Source organism: Salarias fasciatus, chromosome 10 (assembly GCF_902148845.1).
Source record: "Salarias fasciatus chromosome 10, fSalaFa1.1, whole genome shotgun sequence".
Classification (NCBI taxonomy): Eukaryota; Metazoa; Chordata; class Actinopteri; order Blenniiformes; family Blenniidae; genus Salarias; species Salarias fasciatus.
This window is the reverse complement of record NC_043754.1, coordinates 9,644,918-9,663,339: the sequence shown is the minus strand read 5'-3', so window position 1 is coordinate 9,663,339 and position 18,422 is coordinate 9,644,918. Positions and strand designations below refer to the sequence as shown.

Below are 18,422 nucleotides of genomic sequence, written 5' to 3'. Positions count from 1 at the left end.
AAATCTTACCACATATTTTTTTTAAAAAGTAAAATGTATTAAACATATATTGCAAAACATGCATACTTTTTTTTAATGTGTTTTAAATTCATGAGCTGAATTTTGGCGTGTTTCATCCACCATACCGTCCCCGCCCTCCGGTGACGTCAGCCACAGGGCGGGGCTAACATTCCTGCCTTGTACACTTTTGTCTCTACGTGGAGAAAGCAGGACACAAAACTGGACGCACTGTCTGGAATTTCAAGCGCACCGACAGTGAGTACCAATTTCCTGGCAACCTATTTACACCAACACGTACTTACTGCTAGTGTTATTGTTTACTAAAAAAGAAAGTCCCTTTATGTTTTTCTTTCCTCTCCGTGTTGAACATTATCCTTCATTCAGAGCAGTAAAACAGGGAGAATTTCCTGCCTTTAAAACTTGCCTGTCTGTCGCTAGCCTGTTAGCTTTAGCCACATCTTTGCTGGAGCCAAAGCACCCAGCGCCACATAAAGCCTGAAATACTCACAGAAGTGACTTAAAGTTTGGGAAGAAGTATCCACTGAAAGATGTAATTTGTAACTCTTCATGTGGGCTGAATTAACTTTACGAGTGCATTAAAGGCCAATCCGTTCTGAATTCTGCTGTAGCTGCCTCACCTTTGCTGACCTGGTGAAAGCATCTAGGTGGAGTCTGGACTGTTTTGCAAAATCATTCATAAAAGGGAGGATGAAACGACTCGCGCGCACACACTTTTCATAGAAGCTGGCGCACAGAGGTGATAAAACTTTTGTGCGAGTGATCCCAGTGTTTGCTGTTCTGGTGACAGCTTGCGTTCCTTCTTGTTGACATGCTATACGACGCTGGTAAATGTGTTACTTTCTGTTTAATTGATGTGCCACTCCTTCAGTGTGTCACATTTCTTTGAAGTCTTTATTTAGGCTGGAGGTGAAGGCTTTAACGCCAAAAACCAGACATTTTTTGCTGCGCACACAGTGAATGCTCCAGCAGTTTGAACAGTGTTCTGTGTAAACGTGTTTACTGCACTGAGTGATTTCACAAGTTTTTTTCCAGGAGAACATCTGGGGTTGCAGTGAGCCCACATCTGGGATCCCCATCATGGATGTCTGTCAAAAGAGGGTCTTGTCTGGTGTTATCAGAAATACCCAAAATTGAAATTCATAAATATTGTGACTTGGAACCAGTACAGTGTTGTGCATGCAGTTGCTGAACTGTGATGATTTACAATCTGGTTTAGCTTGTATGGCAGAGTGTTTGGGTGGAGGAAAGAGACACTTTTATTTCTTTGTGGGGGAAGAAAAGATGTATTTAATTTTTAAAGTGCCAGAACCGGTGTGGGCTTATTGCCCAAAAATGTACTTGAGTGGTATGTGTGCTATGCGTTGCAGTAATAAGATGGAGTGAAATGACGTTCCCTGTTTTCCACACTGCGAACATCCTGTGGGTGTTTGAAACACAGACATCAGGTGCATCATCGTGTTATCTCTGAAGACAAACCAGACAGTCAAGAAGCAGGGCGGCATGTGTAGTTGGGTTTTATCTCCACCTTGTCTCACACCTGCGTGGATGAACAGGTTGCCCTACTTTATAAACCATCAGGATTTTAAACCGGTGCCTTCACTTGTTCCACGAGGTAGGGAAAGTGATCGTGTTGCTTTAAAGGTGCTATTAGAAAGTTAAAGTTGTTTATTTGGGGTGGAATTTTCTGAATATTGAAGCTGTCTCTCACTGTACAGGCTCTTTTCTTTATTATTGAATATCTTTTTTCATGTGAAGCTGCACCACTGTGCTGACTGAGGTATGGATATGAACATATATAATTAAACTAATTAGATTTTATTGGATCAACACACCAAAACTAATTGGTGATTATCTGCTTTGGAGGTCATCGTGTAACCACTTAACGTGGTTGAATGACTCTCTCCAAGTTTCCCAGGTATGCACTTGCATGGGAAAAGGTGTGGTCTTTCACAATTTACTCTACCCTGTCATGTTTAATTATGTGTCACTTAAGACTAGTGGTTTGTAGTGTCTTTGTTCAGTCGCGGTGTGTATTTACTGCTGCTTAACAGCGACTGAGGGCTAGCCCAGCTGATTCAACAGTACATCTGTACCCTGTCTAATTGCATTCTTTGGCGTTTCTTTTGTATGGATTTCTGCATCAGGCGTTTTCACCTGCTCTGTCATTTAGTACACCTACACGCCTTCATTTGCTAATGTCAAATCGACAACTTTTTCTTTTTTTTAAAGATCAGCTGATCCAGAGACTTTCACTTAAATATTCCCTTGGTGATTTACAGCCCACATTCATGGCGCAAACTTTAGTAGACCCCTCAAAGCAGCCCGGGGCGTTCTGATGTCACCGTTGTGTAAATGCCACATGCATAACATTTGCTGTCGTCACCTCCCACTTACCTGTCACGACTGAGGTGCTTATCTCACCCACACAGTCTGAAAAGGAAGTGGAGGGCTGGAGCTGCAGACTGCTGGCTGTTTATGACTCAGTTGGCTTCACATCTGCAGGCGATTGTGACTGAAAATGTCCATGTTCTTGCACACTGTGTTGGGTGTGTGCATATGAGCTTGACCACACTTGGGAAGGGTGCCCAATCTATTTGTGTGCCTCACATTTCCCATGTAGCCGTGGATGAAGCATCGGCGGGGTGGGGCGAGCGAGCTCGGCGCATTTAACTCCGCCATCTGGGAGCAGCCCTCCTCTTTAAATGGATTGAAGGATCCATCAAAGGCGATTGTAAATGGTGTTGATGTGCTGTGTACAATTAAAGTGGGTGGCTGGGAACAAAGATTTGTGAGAAACATACAGTTTCAGAATAAAAGAGGAAAAACTTAGAGCTTCTTTACTTGCACGACTGCTTGTCAAAGAAATTGGAACCTAAAAAAATATACAAATGTGTCATTTGTTAATTTTATCATTTTTTCTGCTTTTCCTGATATATTTAGCTGTCACACAGATTAGGCTGGATGTCGGCAGCTCAGAACTGACGGATTACCTTTTTTCAGAGGTATCGAGATGCTTTTAGTCAAATTTCCATTTCAGGAGCTGCTGCAGGATTTGTTTTTTGAGTGCAGGATTTCACACACCCGCACACACATGAGTCCAGCTGTCAAAGAGAGCAACTGTCTTTGGAGCCTGACACTCCCGAAGTCATTTTCTGGAGCAACAACGGGATTTATTGCCATGCGCTGCAGCGCTGAATACAAACCCTCCATTCTCCCGAACCTCGGCAGATACGTCTCACATTTGTCCGCTGCCATCTGTGCCCTCGCCCCATGTACTTAACCCCTCTCCTGTTTCCACTCTTGCCTCTGCCGAGGGTGTGACAAGTGCTGGCAAATGAGGTAATGTTTGTCGGGGCCATTATTGTCCCTGGGCCAACTTCAGCAGCCGCATTTCACATCCTTCAGGAGAAAAGTTAAATTTAGCAACAGTGGCATCGTCATTTTCCTAATCGTTTAGTCATGGGTTGGGGCTTGCCCTGATTTAGTGTTACTTTGCAGAAGAAAAACATTCTGCGCTTTCTGATTCATGGCGAGGTATTTAAAACAATCCCAGTGTCTACTCTGGCTGTTTGAAGTGACAAATCCCTCCCTGTTCTGTTGTAATAATAGTCTTATGGGAACTGAGTCAGGTCAGACAGACCACATGGCTACTGTTGAATCTTCTTGGGTAAACACTATTATTAATTGCAAACACTCATATTCATAAAAGTGTCAGTATTAACTTCAAACCAATTGTGAGTCTCAGCTGAAATATATAAATTTTGTGTGTTTTTGATATTGTAACTAAAATGTATTTACCTGCATGCATAGCTGGGCACTGATGGCATTCCTGTGAAATGTAAATATCAAATTTTAACTGAAATATAGTTGTTTAATGAAGTTCCAGCTTTCGACTCAAGCTAATTCAAAAAGTTTAATTTGTCTCCATTAGTTTTATAAATCTGCATTTTAATTAAATTACTAGTTAGTCTTCACCTATTTCTTTACATACAATGACTTAAGAAATAAATGTTAAGCTAGAAAAAGCCCCCCAGCGCCCAACCCACAGATTTTCGTGTAGAGTTTGCATGTTCTACATACGTCTTTATTGTTTTTCTCCAGGTATTTTGAAGTCCTCTAACAATTGAAAGGCGTTTCTGTGTGTGAATTAAATTCATGCGTGTATTCGCCCTCAGCTGGACTGCTGGCCTTTCCAGGGTGTTTCCCTGCCTTTTGTCTCATGGGAGTTGTCTGTAGTGAAGATTAATGAATGGTTTCACAATACGATCTTTTTTCTGAGACTATTTTTTTTAATTTTTTTTTTTTAATTTTTAACTCTTCTCATAACACTCAGGTCTCCTCTGACCCACTGAGAAAGGCTGAGGTGACACATTACTGTGCCCCGTGAAGTAGAAAGCCGCCGGTTGTGACTACAGTGGGAGTCAGTGCACCGTCAGCTATGCTTGCTCAACCACAAGCCTCTTTATCGCTGCCGTCGCAGAGAAAACTGGAGGAGCTGGTTCACCAACTTTTCGCCGACAAACGCCGAGTCAGACTGCAGCTCGGGCTGAGACGGCCGCCTTGGAAAAACACAGTCGGCATTGTGCTGAGAGCCGGAGCCGTTGCTACACTTCTGGCTCGCAGAGCTGTAGATAAGCTGACTGCTATTGTGGGAATGCAGGGATGGCTCTATTGAAGATATTGTGTTAATAAAGTCTCACTGGATGTATCCTTTCTACCCTAGATTGTTATTCAGCCATAACTTCAGTCGGACAGCCTGCCAAGCAGAGGCTGTGTTTATAATCCAAACTGAGGACACTGGACAAGGTCACCTTTTATTAATAGGGACTAAACGCTTCAGGTCAAGAACAACTTCTCTCCTTTCTGGAGTTTTTGCTTCGGGTTTATTTTATCTGGTCCTCATATACCCTCAGACACTCTATTAGTGATTCATTTGGCTGCCTTGACATCCTGCCGTCCCCAAATATAGACTGTTTCATTGTGGAAACCATGTCCAGGACTCCTCGCTGACACTCTGTTATAATCAACACTGTCTTCTCCGTCAGGAAAAGGGAACAATTTTCTGTCTGGAAAAATCGATGATCCGTACTTCGCCACTGTGAAAAAACTTCTGTTTGTTTTGTTGAACACTTGCGTTTAAGAGGAATGTCATATTACTGGTTTAGCCTCGGAGAGCGAGGCAGCCCACTCCGCTCACCTCCTGGCGAGTGAAGCCCGATCTGCTCAGGCCTCGTGCATTCCTATGCCACTGCACACCCAGGAGGAGGAACTGGGGGAAATTCCTCTTTTTTTCGAAGGGTTACTTTTGCCTCCAAGGAGGTTGGGAACACAGTGGGTTTTTTGTCCGGCAAAAATGTTTCCTACACTGAATCAAACTGGCTGCTGGATGTCTTGTTTTGTGACTGGAGCATTTAGAAATAAGTTAATCTCCCTCTTTTGGCGCTAAATTAAAAACACTGTATTGTTATCCCTTTATCCATATATGGTAACTTCCACATTCCTTCCTGTCGGTTGCATATTGTTAGCGCGGGAAAACTGTTGACAAACTGGATCAAACTGGATTGTGGGAAACAATGGGATAGGTGTTGGTTCTTAAGGGATTTAATGGTACGACCACGCGTGAATCTTTTCCATCATGGAAAGAAAAACATTACGGCGCACAAGAACTCGCAGTGTGCAAGAGAGCCTCTTTCCAAACTACTCGTATATATTGCATCCTGTTTAATTTGCATTTGAAGCAAATCAAGAATTAAGTGATCTATTTTACGCTTTGGAAGCAGTCACGCTCAGTTCTCTACTGAGAATCTACAAGGCTGAATAAAAAGGTTAGAGATTGATTTAAATGCATTTGTTTTAGAAGAATTACTGCGGTACGGTGGTTTAATTTTTGAGAAATCCTCAAAACATTGGTGAAGTTTGAGCTTGTCTGGCGGTTGTAATGCAGTGTGGGCTTGTTACCGTACAATGGAAATAACAGGAAATGACTTTGATTAGGGGAGAGAAATCTGCTGGAGAAGGGAAGGAGCTAAAGAGGAGAGTGGAAGTGAGAGAGTGAGAGAGGCAGGGAGTGAGTGGGGTGCTGTTTTAAGAGGATAGGGGAACATTAGAAGAAAATGGAGATGTAATTTGACATGTTTCTGATAATTTTTTTTTCTCCCTCTCTCTCTTTGCAGTCACACATTTCTCTGACTGACCGGCTCTGGTCAATCACAGAAAAATGTCTGGGAAAATATCAAAGGAAGAGCACGATGAGTTAAATGAGATGTTTCAGAAGATTGGTGAGTAAAACCTACCTTACTATAAAATGTTGTGAGGAGATCATTTAAAGTACTTCGTCCTAAAATCCATGGTGTGTCTGATTCTTCTTTCTGCGGGTTTGTAGATCTGGATGGCGACGGCCATATCTGTCAGTACGAACTCCAGGAGCTCCTCAATGACTGCGGCCATCGCGTGCCCGGATACAAGATCCGAGAGATCATCGAGACACTTGATCGCAACAACGACGATAAGATCTGCTTTAACGAGTTTTTGGGGGTAGGTTAACCAGAACCTGTGGTTTCAGGTTTCATCAGTTTTCACTTTTCTTCCTATGAATCGGGTCTTTGTCTTGCTAAAAGCGCCACTGCCCTTCTTTACCGGAACACTCAAAGCAGCGTTTTAGCAGCTGCGTGCGCCACACCGTTGAAAAGCCTTCTGCAAACACGCGCACGTGTGTCGGCGTGTGGGTGTATGAAGTGAGTCAGCTCAGCTTGGTGACGCAGCAGTCGCTCACAGAGCCGACTCCCGCTTCAAGCATGCCTCAAAATCAAACAGATCTTGATGATTGGACACGAACCTCAAGCTGAACTTTGCAGATGCGGCCAGGGAACTAATTTTATGTCGCCGTGGCCTCATACTTGAACCTGATTTATTCTCAGGAAACCATGCATGTACCTGTCATTATGCTCTCAGATAGTAATATAATAAATGAGAGCAGAATGAGGCAGTTCGTCTTGTTAAATTCTACCATCAGGCTGCAATTTTATCCCATTTAGGGATCCTGTTTGGTTAATATCGGCAGAAGCCTTTTGTTGTGATGTGGTGTCATTGATTAGCTTTATTTGGGATCCATTCACTTATTCCTTCCAAGAGGACTGAGAATGTTTAACATGAAATACTGTAATTGGATTGTATTAGGTTTGCTAAATCTTATATGCTGTTTGTCTTTAATTATTATTGTCAAATCATATCATCATTTTCACATATTGCATGTTTACTATTATGCAAGCTATAAAAGAAAGTAAACTGAAGTCTTCATAATCGGCACAAATGCATGATGGTCTTTCAGTCGTCGTTTGCATGAAATATGCAAACCAGCCTGCTGTGATATTTTGTGTTTGCGGTCGAGAGTGTTGAGCTTTTAAACGCCCCATCGAGCACCGAGCTAAGCACTTCGGTGTTGCTGCAGCATGTTTAACTTTCAGCATTTCATATCATCCTAGATTGTCCAGGACCTAAAGGGAAAGGAAATAGCTAAGACTTTCCGCAAGGCCATTAACAAAAAGGACGGAATCCGAGCAGTTGGCGGGATGTCGGAGCAGTCGAGTGAAGGCACGCAGCACTCCTTCTCCGGTACGTCACGGACGTCATTTATTTAGTTTTTTTTTTTTCCAGCTGTTGGTGGTGTTTCCAGTTGATGAGCTGTTTCTTTCGGTTCATTCACTAATGCTTCTTCTGAAGGACGCCGCCGTGGGCGCCGGGACGCTGTCCTGTTAAACTGTGCACGTTAACCTTTGCAGAGGAGGAACGGTTCGCCTTTGTGAACTGGATCAACAAGGCTCTGGAGCAAGACCCCGACTGCCAACACGTCCTGCCTATGAATCCCAACGGGGACTGCCTCTTCAAATCGGTCGCTGACGGCATTGTACTCTGGTGAGTTGCTCCCTCTGCACGTTTGAATAAAGTTATTCAAAATGTGGAGGAAAAGCTGTGTTGTTCTCATCATCATAGAGCTCAGTGCAGACCATCAGCATGTTGAGTTACCGTGTCTTGCTGTTATCCTTTTGTGACCTAATCACCGTGTTGTCTGTCTGCAAAGCAAAATGATCAACCTGTCGGTACCGGACACCATCGACGAGAGGACCATCAATAAGAAGAAGCTGACGCCGTTTACTAAACAGGTCAGAAATTATGGTCAAAACCTGCAGTTTCCGTTCATAATTTTGCAGCCCAACCTGTTCAAACACATCTTGATTTTTCCGCCACAGGAAAATCTGAACCTGGCCCTGAACTCTGCCTCGGCCATCGGCTGCCACGTGGTGAACATCGGCGCGTTGGACCTGAGAGACGGGAAGCCCCACCTGGTTCTGGGCCTGCTGTGGCAAATCATCAAGATCGGCCTGTTCGCGGACATCGAGCTCAGCAGAAACGAAGGTACTGGGCGTGTTTGGGTGCCGCCACCGGGGCCTCCCCGGCCTCCGTTCAAGCCGTTCCTCTGATGATTAACGCCCCTCAACAGCGCTGGCGGCGTTGCTGAGAGACGGGGAAACTCTGGAGGACCTGATGAAGCTGTCGCCGGAGGAGCTGCTGCTGCGCTGGGCCAACTTTCACCTGGAAAATGCCGGCCAGCCCAAGATCAGCAACTTCAGCACTGACATCAAGGTGGGTTTACCGACTTAGTCATTTCAGTTACTTTGAGGTGGAGTGATACAAGTTGTACTTATGGGCATGTTTCGAGTGAGTTTGAAGAAATCGTCTCCCCATTATCCTAAAGTGGATCTCTGTTGATTTTTCTTTCATTTCCCAGGATTCCAAGGCCTATTTCCACCTCCTGAATCAGATTGCACCAAAAGGCAAAGAAGAGAACGAGCCGTACATAGACATCAACATGTCGGGCATCAACGTAAGCGCTCCGACCCTCACAGCTGAGCGTCTCCGCCACATGGCAGCAGCTGTGCCGGCGCCTTTCAGCGCAGCAGGTGTGTGATCTGTGTCCTGTGCTCAGGAGAGGGACGACTTGAAGAGGGCAGAAGCCATGCTGCAGCAGGCCGACAGGCTCGGCTGTCGGCAGTTCGTCACCCCGGCTGACGTCGTCAGCGGAAACCCCAAGCTCAACCTGGCGTTTGTTGCCAACCTGTTTAACAAATACCCGGCGCTGACCAAGCCTGAGAACGAGGACATCGACTGGGGACTGCTGGAAGGTGAGTTCATTTTACTATACCATTATTTTATGCAGTTCTGCATTCATTGATCAATAAAAGCAGCTGAAGCCCATGATGCTTTGCTCTCTTAAGGGGAGACAAGAGAAGAGAGGACATTCCGAAACTGGATGAACTCCCTGGGAGTGAACCCCCATGTCAATCATCTGTACGGGTGTGTATCTCCAGAATCGCCTTCCGTGTGTGTTGTTGAAGTATTTGTAGCGAGGAGGTTTTTGTGTTTTTCTTGTATATGTTGCGCCACGTGTCAGATTTTTAAACTCCGCCCTCTTTGTTCTCCCAGAGACCTGCAGGATGCCTTGGTCATCTTTCAACTCTATGAAAAGATCAAAGTGCTTGTTGACTGGAAATGCAAGGTCAACAAGCCGCCCTACCCGAAGCTGGGCGCCCACATGAAAAAGGTCGGTGAAACATTTTAGCTGTTGGCTCAGAAAATATTGAGGCCTTCATCCTTGCCCTCCGTGTCGTCCCGCTCGCCCAGCTGGAGAACTGTAACTACGCAGTGGACCTCGGTAAAGACGCAAAGTTCTCCCTGGTTGGCATCGGCGGGCAGGACCTGAACGATGGCAACCCCACCCTGACCCTCGCGCTGGTGTGGCAGCTGATGAGGAGGTGAGTCCATGAATGGGAACGTGTGTAAAGCTCCCTTTCAGCCGGTAAAATTTATTCTGGTGTTTCAAGCGAGTGCAAGGTTGATCTGGATTTGTTCTTTCAGGTATACGTTGAATGTACTGGAGGATTTGGGTGACGGAACAAAAGTGAACGACCCCGTCATTGTAAAGTGGGTCAACGAAACGCTGGCAAATGCTGGAAAATCATCCAAGATTTCGAGTTTCAAGGTAAATCAGGCTTTATAGCTGATTTCTCTTCTTTCCCTGTGTGAAAACGTCTGCGTGGCAGTGTTAACTCACGTGACCCAGAGTGTCAAATGATGAAAGCTCAGGCTTCAGTTATGTGCAAAATGCCCATTTTAGAGCAGGTTTGCATGAACTGACTTCGGCTTTTCAAGGATTTCTTTGAATCCGCCTCAAAAAAAAAAAAAACTGCAGCGTTTGACATGAAGAGGAGCTTGAGTGTCGAACTGCAGGGACTCGGTGCTGAATGTGGGTTTACTCTGTGCTCTTTAAAAGCTTTCAAAAGGCTGTAAACTCAGAATGAAGTTGACTTTTCAAGGCTAAAACGAACATGAAAACCTGAAATGGTTTATGTGAAGATTGGAAAAATAAGCGTCACGATTCCTCTGAAAATATTCAAACCCTGACAGGAAGTTCACGCGTGGGCTTTGGAGTTTCCATGATGGGGTTGCTGCTTTTGTGAGAGGTGTGTGTGCGTGTGTGTGTTACCTGTGTGTTTTGTGGACAACAGGACAAAGAGATCAGCAGCAGCCTCGCGGTCCTGGAGCTGATCGACGCCATCCAGCCCGGCAGCATCAACTACGACCTGATAAAGACAGGCAGCCTGTCTGAAGAGGAGAAGCTTGAAAACGCGAAGTAAGAATCTTAATGACAAAAAGAAAAACAATCACAGCAACCATTTTGTCTCGTTTCCTCTCGGATGCTCATGAGAACTGTAACCGGCAAGTTAAAAAAAAAAAAAAAAAAATCTGTCTCCCTCGTAGATACGCCATCTCGATGGCGAGGAAGATCGGCGCCCGTGTCTACGCTCTGCCCGACGACCTGGTGGAGGTCAAGCCCAAAATGGTGATGACGGTCTTCGCCTGCTTGATGGGCCGAGGGATGAATCGATGCTAAGCGACCGGCACAGATCGTTTTTAAACTCAACACTACCCAGAAGCCATCAGCATTTTCAAAGATTGAGATAAAATTAAAGACATGAAGTTTGTTTTTTGTTTTTTGTTTTTTTTTGTAATGACTCAAAATCCTACATTTGCATGTCTCCCTGTTTCTTATGATTAACAGTTTGAAGGATACCGTGCTGTCCTCTTGCTTGAAATGAGGGTACAGTTGTAAAATTTCTTTCATCAGGTTGTCCCTTAACTGATGCGGATGTCTTAATGTACAAGAATACTGTTTTTTTGTTTTTTTTCTAAATAAGTATGCATATTTCCAGCAGCAAGGTTGTTTACATATTTTTACTCAAACTTTAAAATTCTTGCCTTGAATAAGCAACACATTCCTGAATACCATGCTTATGAAGAAGTGCTTAAACTGGGTCTGAGAAGGAGAAGGGACGGTGAGCTGGCGTTGTTTCGGTGGAGCGCACATTAAAAACACACCCGAACATTTCCTCTCACCTCATGAAGTTAGAGCATGCCTTAATAACTGGCACCGTAAACGCTGACATATCTCTATGCAGAAGCCATACGGTCAGAATATAAGAATGGCCAGCCTGATGTGCGATCTGTACTCGTTTCTTGGGATTATTATGCTTCATAAATGCTGTTTCGGGGGTCGTCTCGTCCGTGTTGTATTGGATATCTGTTGTTTTTTTTGTTTTTTTTTGTATTGTTTTTTTTCTTTTCTCGTGCTACTTTGGATGACGAGCTGGCTGACTCGACTCTCCTGGCTTCTGCTGTGCCTTCCTCTCTCCGAGAGTACTTTAAGGTGTCGTTTTGTTTTTTTGTATCCAACAGTACCAAATAATATAAACAGCAGCGTCATTCCAGGTTAGCCTCATGATATTCCGTGACAACGACCGAATTGTATTTGGTCTCATGTTAATATCTGCTTTCCACGTACCAATAAATATGACTTTGTAAACAGCTCACTTGTTTGATCCGTGTGCTCTTTATTTGTTGATTCTGATGCTGTGATGAGAACAGGCGCAGGTGAAAACCGGCTTCTGTAGAGTCGCCTTTAGGGTCAAAGGAGTTTTCTCTGGGGTTTTTTTTTTCACCCACTTATCTTTGCTCTTATCTCAGTTACTGTCGCTGCTCTATCGTGTTTACAGTCTGTTCTTCCCTTTTCTGCATCGTAAAAGTCTGTAATAAAGCCAACAGTTACTGCTTCCCAGGTTTTCCTTCACTTTTCATCACCAGTCTGTTAACAGGCAGGATTTTCTCCACACTCCATCGACAACGGCGTGACGACGAGGGAAAACAAGTGACAGCTTGTGTTTTACTGTTCACTGGACCGAATCTCAGGTAGACGCGGCGTCTTCTTCTGGGATTCATCTGGAGGAGTTTTCAAGAGCGTGAATAAAGCTGAGAGCGCCCGGCTGTGCCAGTAAGCCGGACGCTGAGCAGGATGTCCCCCGTGGCCCGATCAGCCGAGATTTCAAGCTCCATTTGCATCAGAGAGTCTGGATTTGTACGAAAAGCCTCCTCTTCCTTTTCTCTAATATGAGAGGTTTAAAAAACGACATCTAATCCATTTTTCAAGTCCAAAATCTAATCAGTCTTAATAACTTTAAATGCTAAATTATCTAAATTAAAAGAACTAATGTTCTTAAAGGGTGATAATTCATCGTGTAATGAGAAACCACGGTGGAGTTATACTGCTGAAGGAAAATCAGCTGAATGTTTGGCATGACCTCATTTTTATTTGTAGACTCTGATATCACCTGAAACACAGCAATCAAAGGCTGTTTGAAAAGTAAACAGACGTGACCGCACGTCCAAGAGAGACCAAAACAACGGAAAGGGAGGGTAAAGAGCAGAAAGGAACACGAGAAATCCAACTATTTTCAGCACATTTATGTTTTTTTTATATGTGGAACTTTCTTTTAAAGATAAAAAACACTTTATAACCTAATTAAACCTGATGAACAAAGATTTATCATTGAAAAAAGTGATGTATTGCATCAGTGTTTAAATATGTTTAATTATGTCAAAGTTTAAAAACCAATCAGTTACATTATAAAAATAGATTAATGTATGAAATATTTCTGTGCGTTTGTGTAGTCTATTTTTTTCACTGATTTATCTGGTCCCACTGTTACATAATTCATATTGTAACAAAAAAAATAAATCAATTTCACTGTGTAGCTGAGCACAGGACAAATTGTGTAGAAATAGTAAATAAATAAAAATCATAAAAAACTCAGTCATAATTCTTCCAATAAAGCTTCATAGCTTTAAACTAGTGTTATTAGTATGATTGATATGAAAACACTGAAAATGCAGAGAGTCATTATCATTGCCTATTATCCATCACGATGCCCGACCTTGAGAAGTCAAGTAATCATGACAGAAAATATGAAAAAAAAAAAACTCAACGCCGTGTCAGAATATTCATTTAAAACACAAAAAACAAGCTGTTGAGCTGCTGCCGCCTCCGGTCTGCACAAAGGAAAAGACTCAACCGAGAGGCTGAATTCTCACTGGAAGCTGACATCTGGGCTCCTGAGCATCAAAGATTTCCCCGCCCTCCAGTCCACTGTACCTGCATGCACTCCATCTATCAGAGGAAGAGGAGGAGGAGGAGGAGGAGGAGGACCATGTGCTCACACACACTTCAGCATGAAACTGATGGAAAATGCTGAAAGGACGAGGCCAGTGACCGTCACCGGCGGGTGTTTCAGGATTATTATTATTCTTTCTCATAACATCCACTGCAGGCGCTGAGGATGAACCTGCTCCAGGTGTGGCTTTGTGAAGACGCCACCAGGTTTTTACTGGAATAACTTACAGTGAAACTCAGGTAAGACTGAAGATCAGTGTAAACTGGTTTGCTCTTTCTTTACTTTCTTGTCTTTTAGTGACATGCAGCTTATTCCACCTTTGATTCTTCTATTTACCCTGAATGACAGTTTTTGTGTTTGGTAATATTAAATTAATAATCAAATGATAAATAGACTTATCCTGCAGTGCAGTTCAAATCACTTTTTTAATGTGAAAAAGTGTCTGGTTGCTCCATCACGCCTCGCTCTCACTCGCCACACCAGTTTCCTGAGTGATGCAGCTCTCGAGGGAGGCCGGCCGACTGGCTCACCGAGCACCTGCCTGCCTGCGTGTGTGTGTGTGTGTGTGTGTTTTCGTTAATGATCCACCAATTAGTCAGACACTGGAAACAGTCATCTAAGTACCTCATCACCAGCCGTGCCGCCTCACGGATGGCTGGAGGTGCATCTCTGCCCCTCTGCTGCTTCTTGCGGTCGGATTTGGTGTTTGGACACATTATAGTTTAGCCTTCAGTCTCCACAGCAACCCCCTGCTGGGTGACGGGCCAGGCGAGGGCCTGTGGGCCAGGTGAGGGATCCCGGCGGGGCCCTCCTCTGGTCCCCAGGCTGTAATCTGTCATACGCACCATAAACAGTTTCCTCCCCTGTCAGACGGTCGCTGAGACGATAGAGTAGGAAAAGTCAGACACAAAATGGGTTGAATGGCTGAATGTGTGGTTTTTATTTGAATATTTCGCCAGACGTGAAGATGACGGGCCAGGTGGCAGAGAGAGACCGCTCACCCCACAATCTGTCGGTGAAGACCGCCCTGGAGGAGGAGGCCGACAGAGCAGAGAGTATTCTCAGCAGGTAATCAGGACTTGGTCACACGTGTGCGTGTGTGTGTGTGTGTGTGAGAGACTTTCCCAGCAGCTCACGTGTGTGTTTTCACCTGTTCCGCACAGGGTGCCATCGGTCTGTGATGACACATCCTCCGAGCTCCAGAGGGTCGCGGCTCTCGACCCTCACGGAGGAAATTCGAGAAATTCATTTCACAGGAACGGGGCCATCTCAAGGTAGAACTGCAACAAAGAGCCTTCACACTCACGACTGGAGGAGGTGAAACATCATTATGCAGCTCCTTTCACACTGAAATAGAGTTTCTTATTGGCGCATTGAGGATCCGGCTGATAGAAGAAAAAAAAAAACTCATTTGAAAAACATATTTTAAAGTGCAGAATGTGTTCTGACTTTTTAAGGTCACGTTTAGAATTAAGTCTAATTAAATTCTCACTTTTTCTTACATTCTTTGAATATTCATGGCCTACAATCTATGAAAATTCAGATTGAATTTTGCAAGAACATCATTAAATAATTTAAACCAGTAAAACTTTTTTTTAAATGAATCAAAGTTTTAAACAGAATTATTGTTTCAAACTGACTGATTTTAGTTCTCATAGTCAAATGAACTCAAACCATTCTAAACAGACAAGAAGAAAATTGTTTTCTCTTTTATTTCAAAACCGTCACCGTTACCTCTTGATAGCATCAGTTCAGCCATACAGAGAAGAATAATGTTACATATCTGAAAGTGTGTGTGTGTGTGTGTGCGCTGCTGTGTGTCAGGCTGGTGAGCCTGGTGATTCGGTTGAGGGAATGGGCCCACCGCAGTCTGCTGGAGGAGGAGGATCGGCCGGACTCCTTCCTGGAGCGCTTCCGTGGCCCTGAGCTGAGAACGGCCCCCAGCCGCATCAGCAACACGCAACCAGACGCCAATGGCAACAATGCCAAAGGGATCTTCAGGTATGCTGTCTGCCAGCCGCAGACTAAAGAATCTACAATATTAAAACTGAGATGGTTTTTTTTACCATTTTCCGTTTGATATTCCTGATTGATGCATTTGTTTCAAGAAATACACACAGTTGCAAAAAAGCTTCTGAAAGAAGCAGCATCTTTATTTTTGCTTTATGAGAAAAAAGATGAAAACCCTACTTTTACTTTCACAGTATACATAAACTTGAAGTGTTAAAGTAAACTACTTTCCTACTTTCACCAGAACATTTAGTAACCTGCCTCCTTCTGATCTGCAATCTGCTTGATCTTCCAGGAAAAAGTGGAATTTGTTCGTGGTGTCCCCGTCTGATAATGCATACTACCGCTGGTTATTTGTCATCGCCATAGCAGTGCTCTACAACTGGTTCCTTGTGGTGGCCAGGTAATAACATCACAGTCTGTCGGTAAATCTGCTGCTTCCCGGTGACCTCCAGGGACGATGATGGATGCTGTGAAGAGGTGTACGGTCGTCTCTGGGAGACCGCAGCAATGCATCATTTCTTCATTTATTTTCGCAGAGCGTGCTTTGACAAGTTACAAGTGGGCAATTACATCTGCTGGCTGGTGTTGGACTACATCTCTGACGCTGTGTACATCATGGATACTTGTGTCCGACTTCGCACAGGTAATCCACTTCAAATCCAATGACTCGCTTTAAACATTAAATTAATTTATAACACAAGCAGAAAGACACAAAGTCAGAAGATTTTTCTAATAGAGGAGATCAATTTCACAAAACGTATATTTGTGAAGTCTTGGATTGGAGCAGTGTCAAAGGTGCTGAATTCACAGTTCATCCTCGCCTCTGTAATCTTAAGCCATCCGATTGAGGTGAAACTCGGATGACCAAATGACCTGTTTAGCCTGGAGATGTGCACTTCTCACATCCCGTCTGGGGAGGTTTTAGAATCCCGTGAAAATGTCCTGTTTTCACTGGTTCTCAAGCATGTATTTAAATCCTCTGGTAGCTTGCAGAGAAAAGCCACGTCTGGTTTTGTCTCTGGCAACATGGCTGCAAACCGGCCCACGAAATACCAACGTGCTGCTTTTCAGAAGAACTGAAGAACGAAAAACTAATTTATCTATCTGAATTTCTGTCTTTGGTTACAGACTGATAATATTTCGCTCTAGAGGAGGCTTGCTTTGACTCCTTTAAATTTTGAGGATCATTTCAGTACCTTGAGGTAAAGAAGTGGACTTTGAACATCTGAGCTTTCTGATCCGTTTGTTTCCTCAGGATTCCTGGAACAAGGCCTGCTGGTGAAGGACCACACCAAGCTGAGAGACAGCTACATCCGGACGCTGCAGTTCAAGCTGGACGTGCTGTCCATCCTGCCCACTGACCTGGCGTACATTTCCACCGGCATCCACACGCCCCAACTCCGGTTCAACCGCCTGCTGCGCTTCCCGCGCATGTTTGAATTCTTCGACCGCACGGAGACGCGCACCAACTACCCAAACATCTTCCGCATCTGCAACCTGGTGCTCTACATCCTGGTCATCATCCACTGGAACGCCTGCATCTACTACGCCATCTCCAAGTCCCTGGGGTTCGGTTCGGACACCTGGGTGTTCCCAAATACCTCCAAACCCGAGTTTGCGTCGCTGACACGGAGTTACGTTTACTGCCTTTACTGGTCAACCCTCACGCTCACCACCATCGGCGAGATGCCCGCCCCCGTGAGGGATGAGGAGTACCTCTTCGTCGTCTTCGACTTTCTCGTGGGGGTGCTGATTTTTGCCACGATTGTGGGAAACGTCGGCTCCATGATCGCCAACATGAACGCCACCCGCGCCGAGTTTCAGGCCCGGATCGACGCCATCAAGCACTACATGCACTTTCGCAAAGTCAGCAAGGGATTGGAGACGCGCGTCATCAAATGGTTCGACTACCTCTGGACCAACAAGAAGGCCATCGACGAGCAGGAGGTTCTGAAGAACTTGCCAAACAAACTCCGGGCTGAGATCGCCATCAACGTACACCTGGAGACCCTGAAGAAAGTCCGGATCTTTCAAGACTGTGAGGCGGGACTGCTGATCGAGCTTGTGCTCAAATTACAGCCACAGGTCTTCAGTCCAGGAGACTACATCTGCAGGAAAGGGGATATTGGGAAGGAGATGTACATCATCAAAGAGGGGAAGTTAGCAGTGGTGGCTGATGACGGGCTCACGCAGTACGCCCTCCTCACTGCCGGCAGCTGCTTTGGGGAAATCAGCATTTTGAATATAAAAGGCAGTAAAATGGGAAATCGACGGACAGCAAATATTCGCAGCTTGGGCTACTCCGACCTCTTCTGCCTCTCCAAGGATGACCTGATGGAGGCGGTGACCGAGTATCCGGATGCTAAGACTGTGCTGGAGGAGAGGGGTCGGGAGATCCTCATGAAGGAGGGCCTTCTGGATGAGACCGCCGAGAGCGGCGGCTTGCAGAAGGAGGACACGGACGAGAAGGTGGAGAGGCTGGAGTCCTCTCTGGACACCCTTCAGACTCGCTTCTCGCGCCTGCTCAGCGAGTACACGCACACCCAGCAACGGCTGAAGCAGCGCATCACTCTGCTGGAGCGCCAGCTCAACCGGACAGACTGCGGCGCAGAAGCCAGCGACGAGAACGACGCAGGAGCGGAGGCGATCAATGACAGGGAGTCTGGGCCTGTTGACAATTCAAATGGGACACCACATGTGCATATACAGGACAAAAAGAGCCCAATAACTAAAGACTAAAATCTCCTTACAGAGAAAAAACACTGACTTATTAGAGTTGTTAAAAAAGCAAAACTATCTTTTAAATCAACATTACCGTTTGTAAAAAGA

At 44.8% G+C, this 18,422-nt stretch overlaps 2 protein-coding genes across 2 annotated transcripts; both read left to right on the top strand.

The window, feature by feature from the left end:
- The first annotated feature begins 134 nt into the window (after window positions 1–134).
- Window positions 135–11,945, top strand: pls3 (plastin 3 (T isoform)). The gene is made up of 16 exons (XM_030101064.1): window positions 135–255; window positions 6,195–6,299; window positions 6,404–6,555; window positions 7,503–7,632; window positions 7,800–7,932; window positions 8,099–8,180; window positions 8,268–8,433; window positions 8,519–8,661; window positions 8,807–8,902; window positions 9,005–9,200; window positions 9,294–9,372; window positions 9,502–9,619; window positions 9,700–9,830; window positions 9,934–10,057; window positions 10,584–10,708; window positions 10,837–11,945. Exons 2-16 carry the CDS (start codon window positions 6,239–6,241, stop codon window positions 10,967–10,969), a joined length of 1,869 nt encoding a protein of 622 aa, XP_029956924.1. The 5' UTR covers window positions 135–255; window positions 6,195–6,238; the 3' UTR covers window positions 10,970–11,945.
- Window positions 11,946–14,547: 2,602 nt separating this feature from the next.
- Window positions 14,548–18,332, top strand: cnga2b (cyclic nucleotide gated channel subunit alpha 2b). The gene is made up of 6 exons (XM_030101316.1): window positions 14,548–14,648; window positions 14,744–14,854; window positions 15,405–15,581; window positions 15,886–15,993; window positions 16,130–16,236; window positions 16,849–18,332. The coding sequence occupies exons 1-6, from the start codon at window positions 14,548–14,550 to the stop codon at window positions 18,330–18,332; spliced, it is 2,088 nt and encodes a 695-aa protein (XP_029957176.1).
- Window positions 18,333–18,422: the final 90 nt, after the last annotated feature.